This window comes from Neltuma alba, unplaced genomic scaffold (genome assembly GCF_004799145.2).
Source record: "Neltuma alba isolate B1F8T4 unplaced genomic scaffold, ASM479914v2 tig00011291_pilon, whole genome shotgun sequence".
Classification (NCBI taxonomy): Eukaryota; Viridiplantae; Streptophyta; class Magnoliopsida; order Fabales; family Fabaceae; genus Neltuma; species Neltuma alba.
In genome coordinates this window covers 139,125-156,043 of record NW_021636000.1, presented here as the reverse complement: position 1 = coordinate 156,043, position 16,919 = coordinate 139,125, and the positions used below count along the sequence as shown (strand labels likewise).

Sequence of the window (16,919 nt, the reverse complement as noted above, 5' to 3'; positions counted from 1 at the left end):
CATAGCCAATCAATTCCTTATGAAACTATAGGGATTAAAACCAAACTTCAATTATAAACTATCTAGAAACAGGAATGCTGATCATCTCTGGATCTCTCTAACTCAAGCGATCATCGGTGCCCTCGCCGTGTAAAAGAGGGATTCTGCGTGGATTCGTATATTAAAGACATTCAAACGGCAGACACTTCATTTTTATTCGCATTCGAAATTACACATGTGGGAGTATTTGTCATGTATCAATACTCAAAACCTTATTCATTAACTACTATCACTCTTAAGGAAACGTTATGTTATACTCCTCTTACCCTAAATATAATAACTATTTTATAGTGTAAAATGAGTCTTTTTATTTAGGAAGAGTATATTATATGTGCATCAATTTTAGAGCTCTTTTACGCCCCAAAACCAAAGGGGTACTTCTTCTGCATGCTGGGATGAAACAGTCCAAAATGTTTCTCCAGTTCTGGGTTCTTCTGGTTCTCATCGAACATTGCAAAAACATATGTCTCTATAGGTCCAGGCCTCATCGGAGTGCCTCTGTTAACATGTCGAATCAGATTGTCCAGGTACGTCCTCGCATTATCGTACGTTGCGGCAAACGCCCCATCAGAAGGCCACCCACTCTCCGACACGACCACCTTCACATACCCAATCTTCGTACTATCCAGAGCTGCGTGAACCGAGTCCAACAGGGCATCGAACAGATTCTGGTACCCCCTCGAACCGTCCTGTACCACCACGTTTGGAGCAGTGAACAGAGCATATTGCTGAGATATGTCACGAGGGTTATCGGCATAGCTGAAGTAAGGATATACATTAGCCAACAATGGTGCATTTGCATAGACCAAGTAGCCTATGATAGGGTCCAGGTATGATCGGACGTCGTTCCGGAAGCTACCTTTGGATGGAGGGTACGAGGTCCCTACGAGGGTCGTGTCAATGGCGGTTGAGACCTTGATTTGGTCCTGAAGGCCTCTCGCCCTTATGGCTTGGTACACGTTCTGGACCGCGCGAAGGACGTACGGCGAATACTCTCTGTTGCGTCCGACGGGGTTCACTTCGTTGCCGACGGCGATGTATTTGATGTTGACGGAGGGGTAGTAGTTGAGAACATTGCGTTGAACCCATTGGCCGGCGGCGTCGGCGTTGTTGGCTAGGCTCTGAAGGTCGCCGTTGGGGACGCCGAGCATGAGCTCGATGCCGGAGTTTCTGAGAGCTTCAAGAGCTGCTTGGTTGGGATCGTACAGTCTCATTCGCTTGATGTTGTTGGCTCTGTAAAGATTCACAACTTCGCGTGGGGATGGCAGATTGTTGCCCATCATGCCATAGCAAACACCGATCTGAGCATCTGCTTGACGTAGAATTAAGTTTGTGTGTGTTAAATTTGTAATCCATATGGGGAATAATGATTTATTTAAGAAAAGTTGATTTCGTCTGTGTCGGCCGGCATTTTTTAACTGCGAACCTTTGGAGTGGGAAAAAACGTTTTGATTTGAAAGATAATTATATTAAGTTGATGGCTTTTATAATTATTCCGTTTCGAAGGAAAGAGAATGTAGAGTGGTGCTTCTATCCTGGAAATAGAGTACTTTTTAAACAATTTCATCACATAAGGATCAAAATAAATAAGTAGCTGGTTATCTCTTCTGCAAAAATGTAACTAGCTTGGCCGAAACAGATACTGCAACATATTATTAACTAAGCACATGTCATGTAGAAAGATTTTTGTTAAGCAGATACAAATGAAAGTACGTCCATCTATAAAACTAATTAAAGATAAAAGTTCTCTTTTCTAATGCCTAGAGAGTATTAACAAGTTTGTCACAAGTAACAAAATCTACGGACTGATATATTCTGCTTGTCAAAAACTGAATCATAAAATAGTGATAACTGGATATTGATAAGAGGTGGGGGGAGATGAATCACCTGTGATGCGAAGATTTGAGGTGAAGAGAGCGAATAGGAAGAGTAGAGAAGGCATGAAGGCAGCCTTCCCAGTCATAATGTCTAAAGATGTCATCACCACTTATCAATCACTTGTTTTGTCTCATCTCTAAATCTCTAACTCTCTCTATTTATAGACAATGGATATGGCTCACCCCTAATATTATTTTAATTACATTCTTCATGTGTATTTAACTTGTAGATCCTTTGAAAAAAATTAGGGTTAACTCAGCACTGTGAAATATTTTATCAAGTGCATCTAGCACTTTCAAGTATTTTGCGCTACATCTAGAATTCTAAAGTATTTTTTTGTGTGCGTCTAGCATTGTAAAATGTTTTTTGGTGTATCTAGCACCTCAATATTTTTTTTAGATGCATCCAACGCCCGAAAATATTTTTTGGTGCATCCAGCACCTAGGTAAAAAAAAAATTTACACTGTTGGATACATCTAAAAAATGCTTTGGGATATTGAATACATTTGAAAAAATATTTTAGGATGCTAAATGTAACTAAAAAATAATTAATTTAATGATTCTTTGGCGGCTGACATCATTTTGTAAGAACATCGTTAGAGGCTTGTGGCTTAATTAAAAGTTAATGCTCGTAATATTTTCTTCCTTCCTTCTTCCTCTCTCTTTCCCATCGTTGGCCGCATTATGCTCTCACGCGGTTCATCTCCACTCGCCTCTCTTTCCACTTCTTTTTCACCTTTCGTTATCAACCATCATGTTAAACTTAAATAATTTAGATTTAATATTTTATAAAATTATTATGTAAAATACTAAATAATAAAGACTCCAAGTTTGATTGGTGAGTCAAGGACATAAACGCCAGAAAACATACTAAATAGTACTCCTCCGGTCCTTAATATAGGATCCAATTGTTGAATTGGTTTTGGTCCTAAATATAAGACCCATTTATCATATTTATCAATTTTCTCTAAATTACCCCTATGGACACTCTCTCAACCATAATCAAGTAGAAGGGGGAGGGGTATTAAGAAAAATGATTATGGTATTTTAGGAAAAATGTGTCACTTTTCTTATAATTAACTAACTTACCTAACTTTCTTAATTTAATTAAATTAGTTAAATGGGTCTTATATTAAGGACCGGAGGAGTATAAAACAAAAAAAGGAATTTTCTTATATGCATGTGTCTAAAGGCTTCGCGGCCAGTTCAATTGGATTGCAACGCATTACGGCAAAGAAAACTCAACAAGTCGGTCCATGATTGTAATGAGAGGGCTTGGAAAAAAACAAATAGCCCACTAGTACTTTGTTATTTTCGATGCATCCGATTAATTTATCTTATCTTATACTTACAAGAATCAAACTAAATTTTAATAATGCCTGCACATATAAGAGTGCTTCACTTTGCACACTCGAGTAAATTTATCTTGACGTGTACTTATCTAGAAGAGAGACGCCATATCCTAACTCTAACTAAGTTCACGAATCCTTCCAATTATTTTATCATACATATATATATATATATATATATATATATATATATGTGGACTTAAATCCACTCACACTTTGAACATCCCAATAATTATGATTCCAAACAAGCATGAACTTACATTACACATTATCTTTTTTTTTTTTTTTCCTTTGGTTGCTTTAAGGATTTCTACATCCATTATGTATATTGAAATTACAAGCAGCCATGAAATTGTTACAGGGCACCGTTGTCAAAAGAGAATGGGATCCTCGTCGTTTTAGCATTAATTTGAATTGGATGTGTAACATACTATATTTAAAAAAATAGTAATAAAATATATGTATAGATAAAATAATATTTTGTTTAAAAAGAACATTTTTTTCCACCGGATTCGGTAGGGGAGGGGGAGTTGTATTAAATGGAAGAAGAATTTGGGGAATATGCAATTAATGAAGTTGAAAAATGAGGAGTATTAATTGAAGAAGGAAGGGGAAGGAGGAGGCAGTTGAATAAAAAGAAATAGGGGGCGCTCTAGGTTGAAGAAAAACAAGAGGGGAGATAAATGCGAGTATGTTAAATATCAGAGAAAGGGAGAGCGGGAGGCAGAAGGAGAGCAAGATGCAAGAAGAGAGAGTGTGAGAGAAGTAGAAGTGTTAGCATTTTGAAAGATAATACAAGCATTGAAGAATATTTAGATACACAAATATACTTCTTTTTATCAAATTTTCTTTGTGAGTATTTTCTATATATTTAAAACTTTATATTTTTAGTATTATTATAATGTTTAGAGAAAATTTTATAGTTTAGGTATGGAATAAATATGGGGTTTTGACAATAAATGATCATAGAAATTTAAAGATACATTATTAAAGAATTTTAATTAGTTTATATTTATTCGATGATTGTTTTGAGAAATGTAAATTAAGATTTTAATTGAAAAATTTGTTATTTAAGATCTATAGAATGTTTTTACTGATTAAATTTAAGTTAAATAATTTATTTGAGTTATTTAATGTATTATTGAGGTTTTAATCAGTTTGAATATTGAATAAGTTAAAGATCTATTGTTGAAATAATTTTTGAAGGCTTGAAAAATTGTAAATTGAGAATTTTAATATAAAATATTTAGATTTGGGGTAATAAATATATATTTATTTAAGTTATTAATTTTAAATATTTTCTTATATGACAAAAAAATTTTATTTTCAAATAATATTTTATCCATTAAATAGCTAGATCTGGGTGAGTTAATATATTTCTGTAATTTTAGTTTAGAGGGTAGTTTTAGAATTTTAGAATAGTTTCGTTATATATTAATAAATATTTATGTGCAATTTTGTAAACTCTTGAAAATTTTGGAGTAATCATTGTGTGAATATTTATAAACTAAAAAGTAATAGGTAACTCTGAAAATTCTTTTATGTACATGTGAATTGTATATGATTATATTGTGGATTTACTGATTTTTATTATACCATATTGAAATATATGTATGTATATTATGACTTTTCAAATAAATGTTTTAATATGTTACTTTCATTTGTTAAGATTTATTGCTATTAATTATGATCAAGATTTAAATATATTGATAGTTATTGATACTGAAATTTTATTGCTATCTTACTTTTAATAATACAGAGGACGTACTTCTGATGTGATATTATTTGCATATGACAGATGTATTGTTGGGCTAAGGATAGGAGATTTGTATGGATATAAAATTACCATATGGTATGCCATCACTTAGTGCATAGTGGACAATACTTGTCAAGGCCCCTTCTTCCAAGTTTTCTTTTGGCCGGGAATTTATTGGAGCTGTGGACAATACGACACCTCCTTATTTTATTTGCAAAAGAGGGGAGCCATAGTCTGAACTTGAAATTTATATCTTTGGCTAGATCTATCTCCATTTTTTATGAGCTTAGAATAATTAAGTAAAATGGATTAGTTCCTATTGGACTATGTGTTAGCCTATAACTCTAGTTAGCGATATAAGGGTGAACAGTGATATAAGAAATGATGCATATTAAATTATTTTGGGATACATTGAAAAATGATGTTGGTATATTGTTGAATTAAAATGAAATTGAGTTGAATGTATAAATCCGTGATTTCCATACATAAATATATATACATATGATCGGATTTTTGTGCGTCATATATGATTTGCTTGTATAGGTTAGAATTTCAGTAGTTACTAAAATGTTAGATCTCATTTCTTATATTAACAATTTTGTGAAAGATCTAGTAGGAATCAAGGAAAGGTACCAATAGAGTGAGGCGTACAGGCTTCTATACTCCTTAAATATATTATATGTTATATTTTTATTTATCATTATTATAAAATTTCAATAGTTTATTGTGTTAAATTATGACAAAAAAATATTTTAAAATTACGACTTGTATTGAAAGCTAGAAGTACTCCCTCGATCCCTTATTATAAGATCTAATTTTTTGAATAGGTTTATCCCTTTTTATAAGATCCTTTTTTAGTTTGTCTGTATATTTAATACATTATTACCTATTTTATCCATAGTTTAATGTATTTAATATATTCTTTTTCTTTATTTATCTCACTATTACTCTCTCACATCTACCCATTTATATATAGGGGTATATTTGGGGAAAAATTGTATTTGTTACATATTAATTGCTTTTTAACTAATTTTAACTATTTTCTTAAAATACGCAATTTAGTTAAAAGGATCTTATAATAAGGGATGAAGTAGTATGTATGGACTTTTACATGCAATATTTTATCCAATAAAATGGATATAATTATGTGAAGTGTTACAGGATGTATATGGTTGAATCAATATTGTTGCAATTTTGCAAGAGTTTTCCACCATTATACTAGCTCCGATCCTTAATCTAAGAGCTAGATAACTAGTTTGAGTAGATTAAAAAATTTGTTTAGTTAGTTATTTGTAATAAATAGGTGTTGTCTTTCCTAAAATATCCTTGTTAATCAAGTATATTGACTAGAATTGCTATTATTACAAGGACTACTTTGCAAAAAAATAGATAAATATGAAAAATAATATAATGTGAATTATGATCTTAAATTTAGGATCAAAATAAAAGTTAAATTAACTCTTATAATAAGAATTAGAGATAGTATAATATAATATTGAATAAGCCTGGTGGGATGAGAGTTTCAAGAATATGCTGACTTGTGAAACTGAAATATCTTGCCTCTTGTTAGGAGCCACACGTAGGGCCAAACCTTCCATTCCCTCCTACATGTGCATGATTGCAAGTTGCAGCAATACTCCAATATTCATCCATTATGTTCATAACCCATTGAGCAAAAACTTGACATCATTTATACTTCTAAATGCTCCAATTGGCCCATTCCATGGAAGTCATCCATTATTATTATTCTAGTGCTCTTTTTAATTCTATCATGTATTCTAGAGAGAATTATCAAAAAAGTCTCAGGAATAAGGCGGCTATTGTCATTCTCTGTATTGGTTTGAAAGTTATTACTATCTTAGATCTTTAATATAAAAACTAGTTAACAAAAAATTGTTAAATTAATTGTTTGTAATAAATAGGTATTGTCTTCCCTAAAATACTCTTACTAATAATGTATATTAATTGGTTAGAACTATCATTTGATGAAATCTTTAATATGTGCAACTAATACAAAGACTATTTAAAAAAATTGAGTAAATATGAGAGACAAAGTAAACAGAGATCTTATATTTAAAACTAAATTCAAAGTCAAAACAGCCTTTATATTAATAATTAGAGGTAGTACTGCTTTGCTGTTATTAGAATTTTTTAGTAAGAGCATCTACTTCTTGAGATTTTATAGCGATTCTCTCTTTTTTTTTTTTGTCAAAGATTCTCTCTGTTCAGTATTACGATTAATGGCATGTATAAGAAGCGAATCATTCAAATAAATAAATACAATATATATATTTATATGTATATCTTGAAGGTAGCGCCACGTTGCTGCGTGAAAGAGGGAAGATACACAAATACGCCAAATACAGACAGACAGCGACATCTCTGTTTCACCATTCGGATACCAAATCTCATTCGAATTCATATCACTCATCATTTTTCCTTTTCATCAATCCTGTCTCTGTCTAAAGGCTTCGCACATCTCACAATTAGCTGCAAAACCTACCCTCCTATTCTAATCGCACACCGTGCTCAAGTATCAGCTTTATTTCGTCCATTATACCTTCTTAACACTTGAAAATTGAAATTTAAAATCGAAACTCAAATTCTCCACCACTACTGCACTAAACTATGGATGGGATACATAATTAACTTACTTAAATACCATCCATTTCATTATTTCTTTTCACAGTATTTTTATTAATTTTTGAATATGATAATTTGCTTAGATGCTTGCATCTTGCAACCGCATTTATTACAACACACTTGCAATTTTTTTAAGAGAAATTGAAGACATTAACTAGAACTTCAAGATATAAAAATTAACTTGGGAAGAAAACAAATATTTGATAACTTATAACGCAAGACGTACAAACAGAGATATCTTCGTCATTCGTAAACGAAATCTCACAGAGAGCGGACTGCACCGTACTCGTATCATACATATCATTACTCACCGTTAACTGAATGTTACTTCTTTTCAGAGAAAACGTTTCAACTAAACATATATAGTACTACCTGGCTCTTTAATATGTAAGAGCTATTTAACTGAGTGTGTCCATGCGTGTCTGTGTGTGTGTCTCTCTCTCTCTATATATATATTATAATATTATGTGAGCAATCTTATGCCCCAAAAACAAAGGGGTACTTGTTCTGTTTGTTGGGATAGAAGAGCCCAAAATGTCTCTCCGTCTCTTGTCCCACCTTCTTATTCTCATCGAACATAGCGAAAAGATACGTCTCCACAGGTTCAGGCCTCATAGGAGTACCTCTGTTAACACGAGGAATCAAGTTCTGCTGGTAAGTCCTGGCATTATCCTCAGTGGCATGTTCCGCACCAGCGGAAGGCCACCCACTCTCCGACACAACCACTTTCACCGGCCCAATACTCGTACCATCCAAAGCTGCATGCAACGACTCCAACATGGCATCAAACAGATTCCGGTACCCTCTCGAACCATCCTGAACCAGCATACTTGGTTCAGTGAACGAAGCGTAATTCAGAGGTATGTCGCCAGGCCGGCTCCTACTATAGGCGAAGTAAAGGTTGGCGAACAAGGGCGCCTTTGCGAGCACCAAGTAGCCTATGATAGGATCGAAAGGGGTGAGCAAAACCGAACCGTAACCGAGAACCGAACCGAACCGAACCGAACTTAATTTCGGTTTTTCAGTTCGGTTATTTCGGTTTTCGATTATATATTCGGTTTTATTTTTTAAACAATTGGTTTCGGTGTTCGGTTCGGTTAGTAAAAAAAAATTTCGGTTATAACCGAATAACCGAAATAAATATATCATATATTTCTATTTAATAAATATTATTATAATAAATATATATGTGAGTATATGTGAACTTTTTAAATGTATTTATATTCAATAAATATGGTTATAATAAATATTATTATAATAAATCATATTGAATCATGAAATATTTATTAATTAATAGTTGTAATTGTGTTTTATTATTATTTTTAATTTAAAATCATTTTTCATATTTATATATTTCGGTTAATCGGTTAATCAAACCGAAATTTTCGGTTAATTCAGTTTCGGTTAGTTCGGTTAATCGGTTTCGGTTCGGTTTTTAAAATATACTCTATTCGGTTATTCGGTTAGTTCGGTTATCACCGATAACCGAACCGAAAAACTGAATACTCACCCCTCATCGAAGTATGATCTGACTTCGTCTCGGAAGCTACCCTGAGATGGAGGATACACTACCAAAAAAAAGACTCTAGGTGACGACTTTCAGTTGTTGCCGCTGAAAATTTACCGTTGAAACTAAGACTTTCAGAGACGACAAAAAAAGTCACCGCTGAAAGTAGATTTTCAGCGACAATCTTTTTTAGCGGCGACAGGACTTTTAGCGGCGACTTTTTATCGCCGCTGAAAGTCAATTTTTTTTTGTAGTAATATGAGTTTTTTATGGAGGTCATGTCAATGGAGGTTGAGACCTTGATCTCATGAAGGCCTCTCGCACGTATGACTCGGTACACATTTTGGATCGTCGGAAGGACGTGCGGGGCGTACTGCCTGTTGGCTCCGTCGACGGCGTTTACTTCATTGCCGACGGCGATGTATTTGATATTGACGGAGGGGTAGAATTTGGAAACGCTGTTTTCAACCCATTGACGGGCATCGTCGGCACTGGTGGCGAGCTGGTGAAGGTCGGTGTTTGGGACGCTGAGCATGAGGTCGATGCCGGAGTCTCTGAGAGCTTCAAGAGCTTCTTGGTTGGGATCGTGCAGTCTCATTCGCTTAACGTTGTTGGCTTTGTAAAAATCCACAACCTCCCGAGCAGATGGCAGATTATTGCCCAGCATGCCATAGCAAACACCTATTTGGCCACCTGCTCTGCCACAATTTTTTGCTTAATCTATCACTACCTGAGGAAATGGACTTCTTACCTAATTATGTCAAACACTGGATGATGTTTGTAATTTCTTCTGAATGAGCAAGTTTTTGTTTTTAATTAGGCCAGTAATATCAATGTTGATTTCTAGCTCTAATCTAATTCTATTTCAAAGAAAAGAGAAATCACTATGCATATATACCCCAGTAAAAACCGTTATTTACTTGGAACAATTTCATGACTACTGATCACTTGGCTCTATATATATATGCGCGCACACACACACGCACACATATATTACAAAAGGCCAAACACACGGACTAGCTAGGATTTTTTTCAACGTAACTCTATGTAGCTTTAATTGCAACCGAGCCTGCTGTACATATATTTACTTCTGTGCTATCTGAGTTGCGCGCGCGCACACACACACACATATTTATGGTTGCAGAGAGTGATAGCCTGGAAATAAGATGATGACCTGTGATGCGAAGATTTGCTCAAGTTTAAACACGCCTCTGCCTCATCACTTCAACATTTAGTCGTGAAAATGAAATTATGCTTGGCCAGAGAATGGGTCATATTCTTATTTCCTACGTACTTCGATTCACAAGCATATTCATACACATTTATTCTTTCATAGCCAAACAACTCCTTATGAAACTATAGGGATTAAAACCAAAATTTAATTATAAACTATGTGGAAACAGGAATGCAGATCATCTCCGGATCTCTCTAACTCAATCGATCATCGGCGCCCTTGCCGTGTAAAAAAGGGATTTTGCGTGGATTATATTCATATATTAAAGACATTCAAACTGCAGACACTTCATTTTTATTCGCATTCGAAGTTACACATGTAGTTGACCAAAAAAAGAAAAGAAATTACACATGTAGGAGTATTTGTCATATATCAATACTCAAAACCTTATTCATTAACTACCATCACTTTTAAGGAAACGTCATGTTATATATTATATGTGCATCAATTTTAGAGCTCTTTTACGCCCCAAAGCCAAAGGGGTACTTCTTCTGCATGTTGGGATAAAACAGCCCAAAATGTTTCTCCAGTTCTGGGTTCTTCTGGTTCTCATCGAACATTGCAAAAACATATGTCTCTGTAGGTCCAGGCCTCATCGGAGTGCCCCTGTTGACATGTCGAATCAGATTGTCCAGGTACGTCCTCGCATTATCGTAGGTAGCCGCAAACGCCCCATCAGAAGGCCACCCACTCTCCGCCACGACCACCTTCACATACCCAATCCTCGTGTTATCCAAAGCGGCATGAACCGAGTCCAACATGGCATCGAACAGATTCTGGTACCCCCTCGAACCGTCCTGTACCACCACGTTTGGAGCAGTGAACAGAGCATATTGCTGAGATATGCGACCATCGCTATAGATATAGGCGAAGTAAGGATATATATTAGCCAATAATGGTGCGTTTGCGGAGACCAAATAACGTATGATAGGGTCCAAGTATGATCTGACGTCGTCCCGGAAGCTACCCTTCGACGGAGGGTACGAGGTCCCTACAAGCCTCATGCTAATGGCGGTTGAGACCTTGATTTGGTCGTGAAGGCGTCCCGCCCTTATGGCTCGGTACACGTTCCGGATCGCCCAAAGGACGTACGGCGAATGCTCTCTGTTCTCTCCGACGGGGTTCACTTCGTTGCCGACGGCGATGTATTTGATGTTGACGGAGGGGTAGTAGTTGAGAACATTGCGTTGAACCCATTGGCGGGCGGCATCGGCGTTGTTGGCTAGGCTCTGAAGGTCGACGTTGGGGACGCCGAGCATGAGCTCGATGTCGGAGTTTCTGAGAGCTTCAAGAGCTGCTTGGTTGGGATCGTACAGTCTCATTCGCTTGATGTTGTTGGCTCTGTAAAGATTCACAACTTCGCGTGGGGATGGCAGATTGTTGCCCATCATGCCATAGCAAACACCGATCTGAGCATCTGCTTGACGTAGAATTAAGTTTGTGTGTGTGTTAAATTTGTAATCCATATGGGGAATAATGATTTATTTAAGAAAAGTTGATTTCGTCTGTGTCGGCCGGCATTTTTTAACTGCAAACCTTTGGAGTGGGAAAAAAACGTTTTGATTTGAAAGATAATTATATTAAGTCGATGGCTATTTATATTTATAATTATAAGGAAAGAGAATGTAGAGTAGTGTTTGTATCCTGGAATAGAGTACTTTTTAACAATTTCATGACACAAGGATCAAAAAAAGTAAGTAGCTGCTTATCTCTTCTGCAAAAATGTAACTAGCCAGGCCAAAACAGATACCGTAACATATTATTAACTAAGCATGTCATATAGAAAGATTTTTGTTAAGCAGCAGATACAAATGAAAGTACGTCCATATATAAAACTAATTAAAGATAAAGGTTTTCTTTCTAATGCTCAGAGAGTATTGGTTTGTCAGAAGTATCAAAATCTACGGACTGATATATCCTGCTTGTCAAAAACTGAATCATAAAAGAGTGATGGCTGAATATTAATGAGAGGTGGGGGGAGATGGATCACCTGTGATGCGAAGATTTGAGGTGAAGAGTGCGAATAGGAAGAGTAGAGAAGCCATGAAGGCAGCCTTCCCAGTCATAATGTCTGAAGATATCATCACTACACAATCACTTGCTTTGTCTCATCTCTAAATCTCTAACTCTCTCTATTTATAGACAATGGATATGGCCCACCCCCAACATTATTTTAATTACATTCTCTATGTGTATTTAACTGTTACATCCTTTGAAAAAAATTATTAATTTAATGATTATTTTGCGGCTCACATCAATTAGTAAGAACATCGTTATAGGCTTGTAGCTTAATTAACAGTTAATACTCGTCATATTTTCTTCCTTCCTTCCTTCTTCCTCTCTCTTTCCCATCGTTGGCTACATTAGTCTCTGGCGTGGATCATCTCCACTCGCCTCTCATTCCACTTCTTTTTCACCTTTCGTTATCAACCATCATGTTAAACTTAAATAATTTATATTTAATATTTTATAAAGTTCTTATCTACAATACTAAATAATAAAAACTTCAAGTGTAAGTGGGGATTCCTGGACATAAACGCCAGAAAACATACTAAATAGTATGAAATAAAAAAGAAATTTCTTCTATGCATATATCTAAAGGCTTCGCGGGCAGTGCAATTGGATTGCAATGCATTACGGCGAAGAAAAATCGAGAAGTCAGTCCACTATTGTAATGATAGGGCTGGGGGAAAAAATTAGCCCACTTTGATATTTCCAATTGATCCGATTGATTTATCTTGTCTTTATTTACAAAAATCAAACTAGATTTTAATAATGCTTGCAAACATATATAAGAGTGCTTCACTTTGCGCACAACAGTAAATTTATCTTGACGTTTACATATACAGAAGAGATACGCCATATCCTAACTCTATGTTCATGAATCCTTCCAATTATTTTATCACACACACACACACACACATATGGACTTAAATCCACTCACACTAAGCATGAACTTACATTACACATTATCATTTTTTTTTTTTTTGCTTTCAGGATTTCTATATCCATTATGTATATTGAAAGTGCAAGCAGCCATGAAATTGTTACAGGGCACTGTTGTCACAAGGTAATGGGATCCTCGTCATTTTAGCATTAAATTGAATTGGATGTATATGGTTGAATCAATATTGTTGCAATTTGCAAGAGTTTTCCACCATTATATTATCTCTGGTTCTTAATATAAGAGTTTCTTGACTAATTTGAGTAAATAAGAGAAACTTGTTAAGTTAGTTATTTGTAATAAATAAGTGTTGTCTTTTTTAAAATATCCTTACTAATTAAGTGTATTGACCAGAATTACTATTATTACAAATACTGCCTTAGAAAAAAATAGATAAATATGAGAGAGAAAGTGGATTGAGATATTATATTTAGAACTAAAATAAAAATCAAATAAATTTTTATATTAAGTCCTAGAAGTAGTATAACATAATATTGAATAAGCCTGATGGGATGAGAGTTGACTTGTGAAACTGAAATATCTTCCTTCCTCCTGTCAGCAGCCACACGTAGTGCCAAACCTTCCATTCCCTCCTACATGTGTATGATTCCAAGTTGCAGCTACAATACTCCAATATTCATCCATTATGTTCATAACCCATTGAGCAAAAACTTGTCGTCATTTACACTTCTAAATACTCCAATTGGCCCATTCCATGGAAGCCATCCATTATTACAGTGCTCTTTTTAATTCGGTCGTGTATTCTAGGAAAAATTACCAAAAAATCTCAATAATAAGGCGGCTATTGTCATTCTCTACATTGGTTTGAAAGTTATTACTACCTCTGGTATTTAATATAAAAGCTAGTTGACTAATTTAAGTGGATTAAGAAAATTTGTTAAGTTATTTTTAATAAATAAGTGTTGTTTTTTCTAGAATATCTTTATTGATCACGTATATTAGTCAGAAATAGAATATTTAACATGTACAACTAATACAAAGATTATTTTACAAAAATAAATAAACATTAGAGACAAAATAGATTAAGATCTTATACTTAGAACTAAATTGAAAGTCAAATTAATTCTTATATTAAAGATCAGAGGTAGTAACGCATTATTGTTATTAAAATTTTTTAGTAATTGCATCCATTTCTTAGGATTTTATAGCGATTCTCTTTATATTCAGGATCACAATTAATAGCATGTATAAGAAGCGAATCATTCAATATATATATATATATATATATATATCTGTGTGTATGTATCTTAAAGGTGGTACGACGTTGCTGCGTGAAAGAGGGAAGATGCACAAATACGCCAAATGCAGACAGACAGAAACATCTCTGTTTCATCCTTCGGATACCAAATCTCATTCATATCACTCATCATTTTCCCTTTTCACTAATTCTATCTCTGTCTAAAGGCTTCACACATCTCACAATTAGCTGCAAAACCGACCCTCCTATTCTAATCACACACCGTGTTCAAATATCAGCTTTATTTCGTCCATTATACCTTTTTAACACATGAAAATTGAAATTTAAAATCGAAACTGAAATTCTCCAGCACTACTATACTAAACTATAGATGATATATAATTAACTTACTTAACTACCATCCATTTCATTCTTTCTTTTCACAGTATTTTTATTAATTTTTGAATATGATAATATATATATGTGTGTGTGCGCGCTTAGATGCTTTCATTATTGTAACCGAATTTATTGCAACACACTTACAATTCTTTATAAGAAATTGAAGACATTAATTAGAACTTCAAGATATAAAAATAAACTTGCAAGGAAAACAAATATTTGATAAATTATAACGCAAGACGTACAAAAACAGAGATATCTTATTATTCGTAAACGAAATCTCACGGGGAGAGAATTACACCGTACTTAGATCATGTCTTTACTCACCGTTAACGGAATATTAGTTCTTTTAGAGCAAACGTTCCAACTAGTACTACCTGGCTCTTTATGTGTGTAAGAGCTATTTAACTGAGTGTGTGTGTGTGTGTCTTTATATATATAATATATATATATATATATATATTGAGCACTCATGCCCCAAAACCAAAGGGATACTTGTTCTGTTTAATTTGTTGGGATAGAAGAGCCCAAAATGTCTCTCCGTCTCTTGTCCCACCTTCTTGTTCTCATCGAACATAGCGAAAAGATATGTCTCCGCAGGTTCAGGCCTCATAGGAGTACCTGTGTTAACATGAGGAATCAAGTTCTGCAAGTAAGTCTTAGCATTCTCCTCAGTGGCATGTTCCGACACAACCACTTTCACCGGTCCAATCCTCGTACCATCCAAAGCTGCATGCAACGAATCCAACATGGCATCGAACAGATTCTGGTACCCTCTCGAACCATCCTGAACCAACACGCTTGGTTCAGTGAACAAAGCATAATTCAGAGGTATGTCGCCAGGCCGGCTCCTACTGTAGGCGAAGTAAGGGGGTATATTGGCGAATAAGGGCGCTTTTGCGAACACCAAGTAGCCTATGATAGGATCGAAGTATGATCTGACGTCGTCTCGGAAGCTACCCTGAGATGGAGGATATGAGTTTCCTATGAGGGTCATGTCAATGGCGGTTGAGACCTTGATCTTCTCATGAAGGCCTCTCGCACGTATGGCTTGGTACACATTTTGGATCGCCGGAAGGACGTGCTGGGCGTACTGCCTGTTGGCTCCGTCGACGGGGTTCACTTCATTGCCGACGGCGATGTATTTGATGTTGACGGAGGGGTAAAATTTAGAAACGCTGTTTCAACCCACTGACGGGCATTGTCGGCGTTGGTGGCGAGCCAATAAAGGTCGGTGTTTGGGACGCCGAGCATGAGGTCGATGGCGGAGCCTCTGAGAGCTTCCAGAGCTTCTTAGTTGGGATCGTACAGTCTCATTTGCTTAATGTTGTTGGCTTTGTAAAGATCCACAACCTCACGAGCAGATGGCAGATGATTGCCCAGCATGCCATAGCAAACACCTATTTGGCCACCTGCTTTGCCATAGATTTTTGCTTAATCAATCAATACCCGAGGAAATGGACTTCTTACCTAATTTCTTCTGAGCAAGCAAGGTTTTGTTTTTAATTAGGCAAGTAATATCAATGTTGATTTCTAGCTCTAATCCAATTCTGTTTCAAAGAAAAGAGAAATCACTGTGCATATATACCCCGGTAAAAACCATGATACACTTGGAACAATTTTCGTGACTACTGATCACTTGGCTCTATGTAGCTATATATTACAAAAGGCCAAACACACAGACTAGCTAGGATTTTCTTCAACTCTATGTAGCTTTAATTGCAACCGAGCCTGCTGTACATATATATACTTCTGTGCTATCTGAGTTGCGCGCGCGCGCATATATTTATGGTTGCAGAGAGTAATCTTACAAAGGAGATAACCTGGAAATCAGATGATGACCTGTGATGCGAATATTTGCTGTGAAGAGTGCTAATAGGAGCAGCAGCGAAGCCGGGATAGAAGCCATGAATGTTATGTTAGTGCTAAAGATGTAATATGAGTGTGTGTGTGTGTGTGTGTGTGTGTGTGT

General features: G+C 35.5%; 3 protein-coding genes and 1 pseudogene across 3 annotated transcripts; all 4 read right to left on the bottom strand.

Moving 5' to 3' along the window:
• Positions 1–160: 160 nt before the first annotated feature.
• LOC114711506 (glucan endo-1,3-beta-glucosidase, basic isoform-like) lies at positions 161–2,023 on the bottom strand. Its single transcript, XM_028895921.1, has 2 exons — positions 1,927–2,023; positions 161–1,348 (listed from the first exon to the last, which is right to left on the bottom strand). Exons 1-2 carry the CDS (start codon positions 2,018–2,020, stop codon positions 393–395), a joined length of 1,050 nt encoding a protein of 349 aa, XP_028751754.1. The 5' UTR covers positions 2,021–2,023; the 3' UTR covers positions 161–392.
• Positions 2,024–8,142: 6,119 nt separating this feature from the next.
• Positions 8,143–9,864, bottom strand: LOC114711514 (glucan endo-1,3-beta-glucosidase, basic isoform-like). The gene is made up of 3 exons (XM_028895928.1): positions 9,433–9,864; positions 9,188–9,232; positions 8,143–8,620 (listed from the first exon to the last, which is right to left on the bottom strand). The coding sequence occupies exons 1-3, from the start codon at positions 9,837–9,839 to the stop codon at positions 8,143–8,145; spliced, it is 930 nt and encodes a 309-aa protein (XP_028751761.1). The 5' UTR covers positions 9,840–9,864.
• A 728-nt stretch (positions 9,865–10,592) lies between these two features.
• On the bottom strand, positions 10,593–12,506 carry LOC114711512 (glucan endo-1,3-beta-glucosidase, basic isoform-like). The gene is made up of 2 exons (XM_028895926.1): positions 12,397–12,506; positions 10,593–11,823 (listed from the first exon to the last, which is right to left on the bottom strand). Exons 1-2 carry the CDS (start codon positions 12,488–12,490, stop codon positions 10,868–10,870), a joined length of 1,050 nt encoding a protein of 349 aa, XP_028751759.1. The 5' UTR covers positions 12,491–12,506; the 3' UTR covers positions 10,593–10,867.
• A 2,911-nt stretch (positions 12,507–15,417) lies between these two features.
• LOC114711515 (glucan endo-1,3-beta-glucosidase, basic isoform-like) lies at positions 15,418–16,359 on the bottom strand (annotated as a pseudogene).
• Positions 16,360–16,919: the final 560 nt, after the last annotated feature.

What these genes read in the sequence shown, in the direction of transcription:
- LOC114711506 (XM_028895921.1), bottom strand. Translation starts at nt 2,020, where the DNA reads ATGACATCTTTAGACATTATGACTGGGAAGGCTGCCTTCATGCCTTCT. An exon ending in CTCAAATCTTCGCATCACAG is followed by an intron (nt 1,349 to 1,926) that starts GTGATTCATCTC and finishes TACGTCAAGCAG; the next exon opens with ATGCTCAGATCGGTGTTTGC.
- LOC114711514 (XM_028895928.1), bottom strand. Translation starts at nt 9,839, where the DNA reads ATGCTGGGCAATAATCTGCCATCTGCTCGGGAGGTTGTGGATTTTTAC. An exon ending in ATGACCTCCATAAAAAACTC is followed by an intron (nt 9,233 to 9,432) that starts ATATTACTACAA and finishes TTTTTTGGTAGT; the next exon opens with GTATCCTCCATCTCAGGGTA. An exon ending in CGAGACGAAGTCAGATCATA is followed by an intron (nt 8,621 to 9,187) that starts CTTCGATGAGGG and finishes TTTGCTCACCCC; the next exon opens with TTTCGATCCTATCATAGGCT.
- LOC114711512 (XM_028895926.1), bottom strand. Translation starts at nt 12,490, where the DNA reads ATGATATCTTCAGACATTATGACTGGGAAGGCTGCCTTCATGGCTTCT. An exon ending in CTCAAATCTTCGCATCACAG is followed by an intron (nt 11,824 to 12,396) that starts GTGATCCATCTC and finishes TACGTCAAGCAG; the next exon opens with ATGCTCAGATCGGTGTTTGC.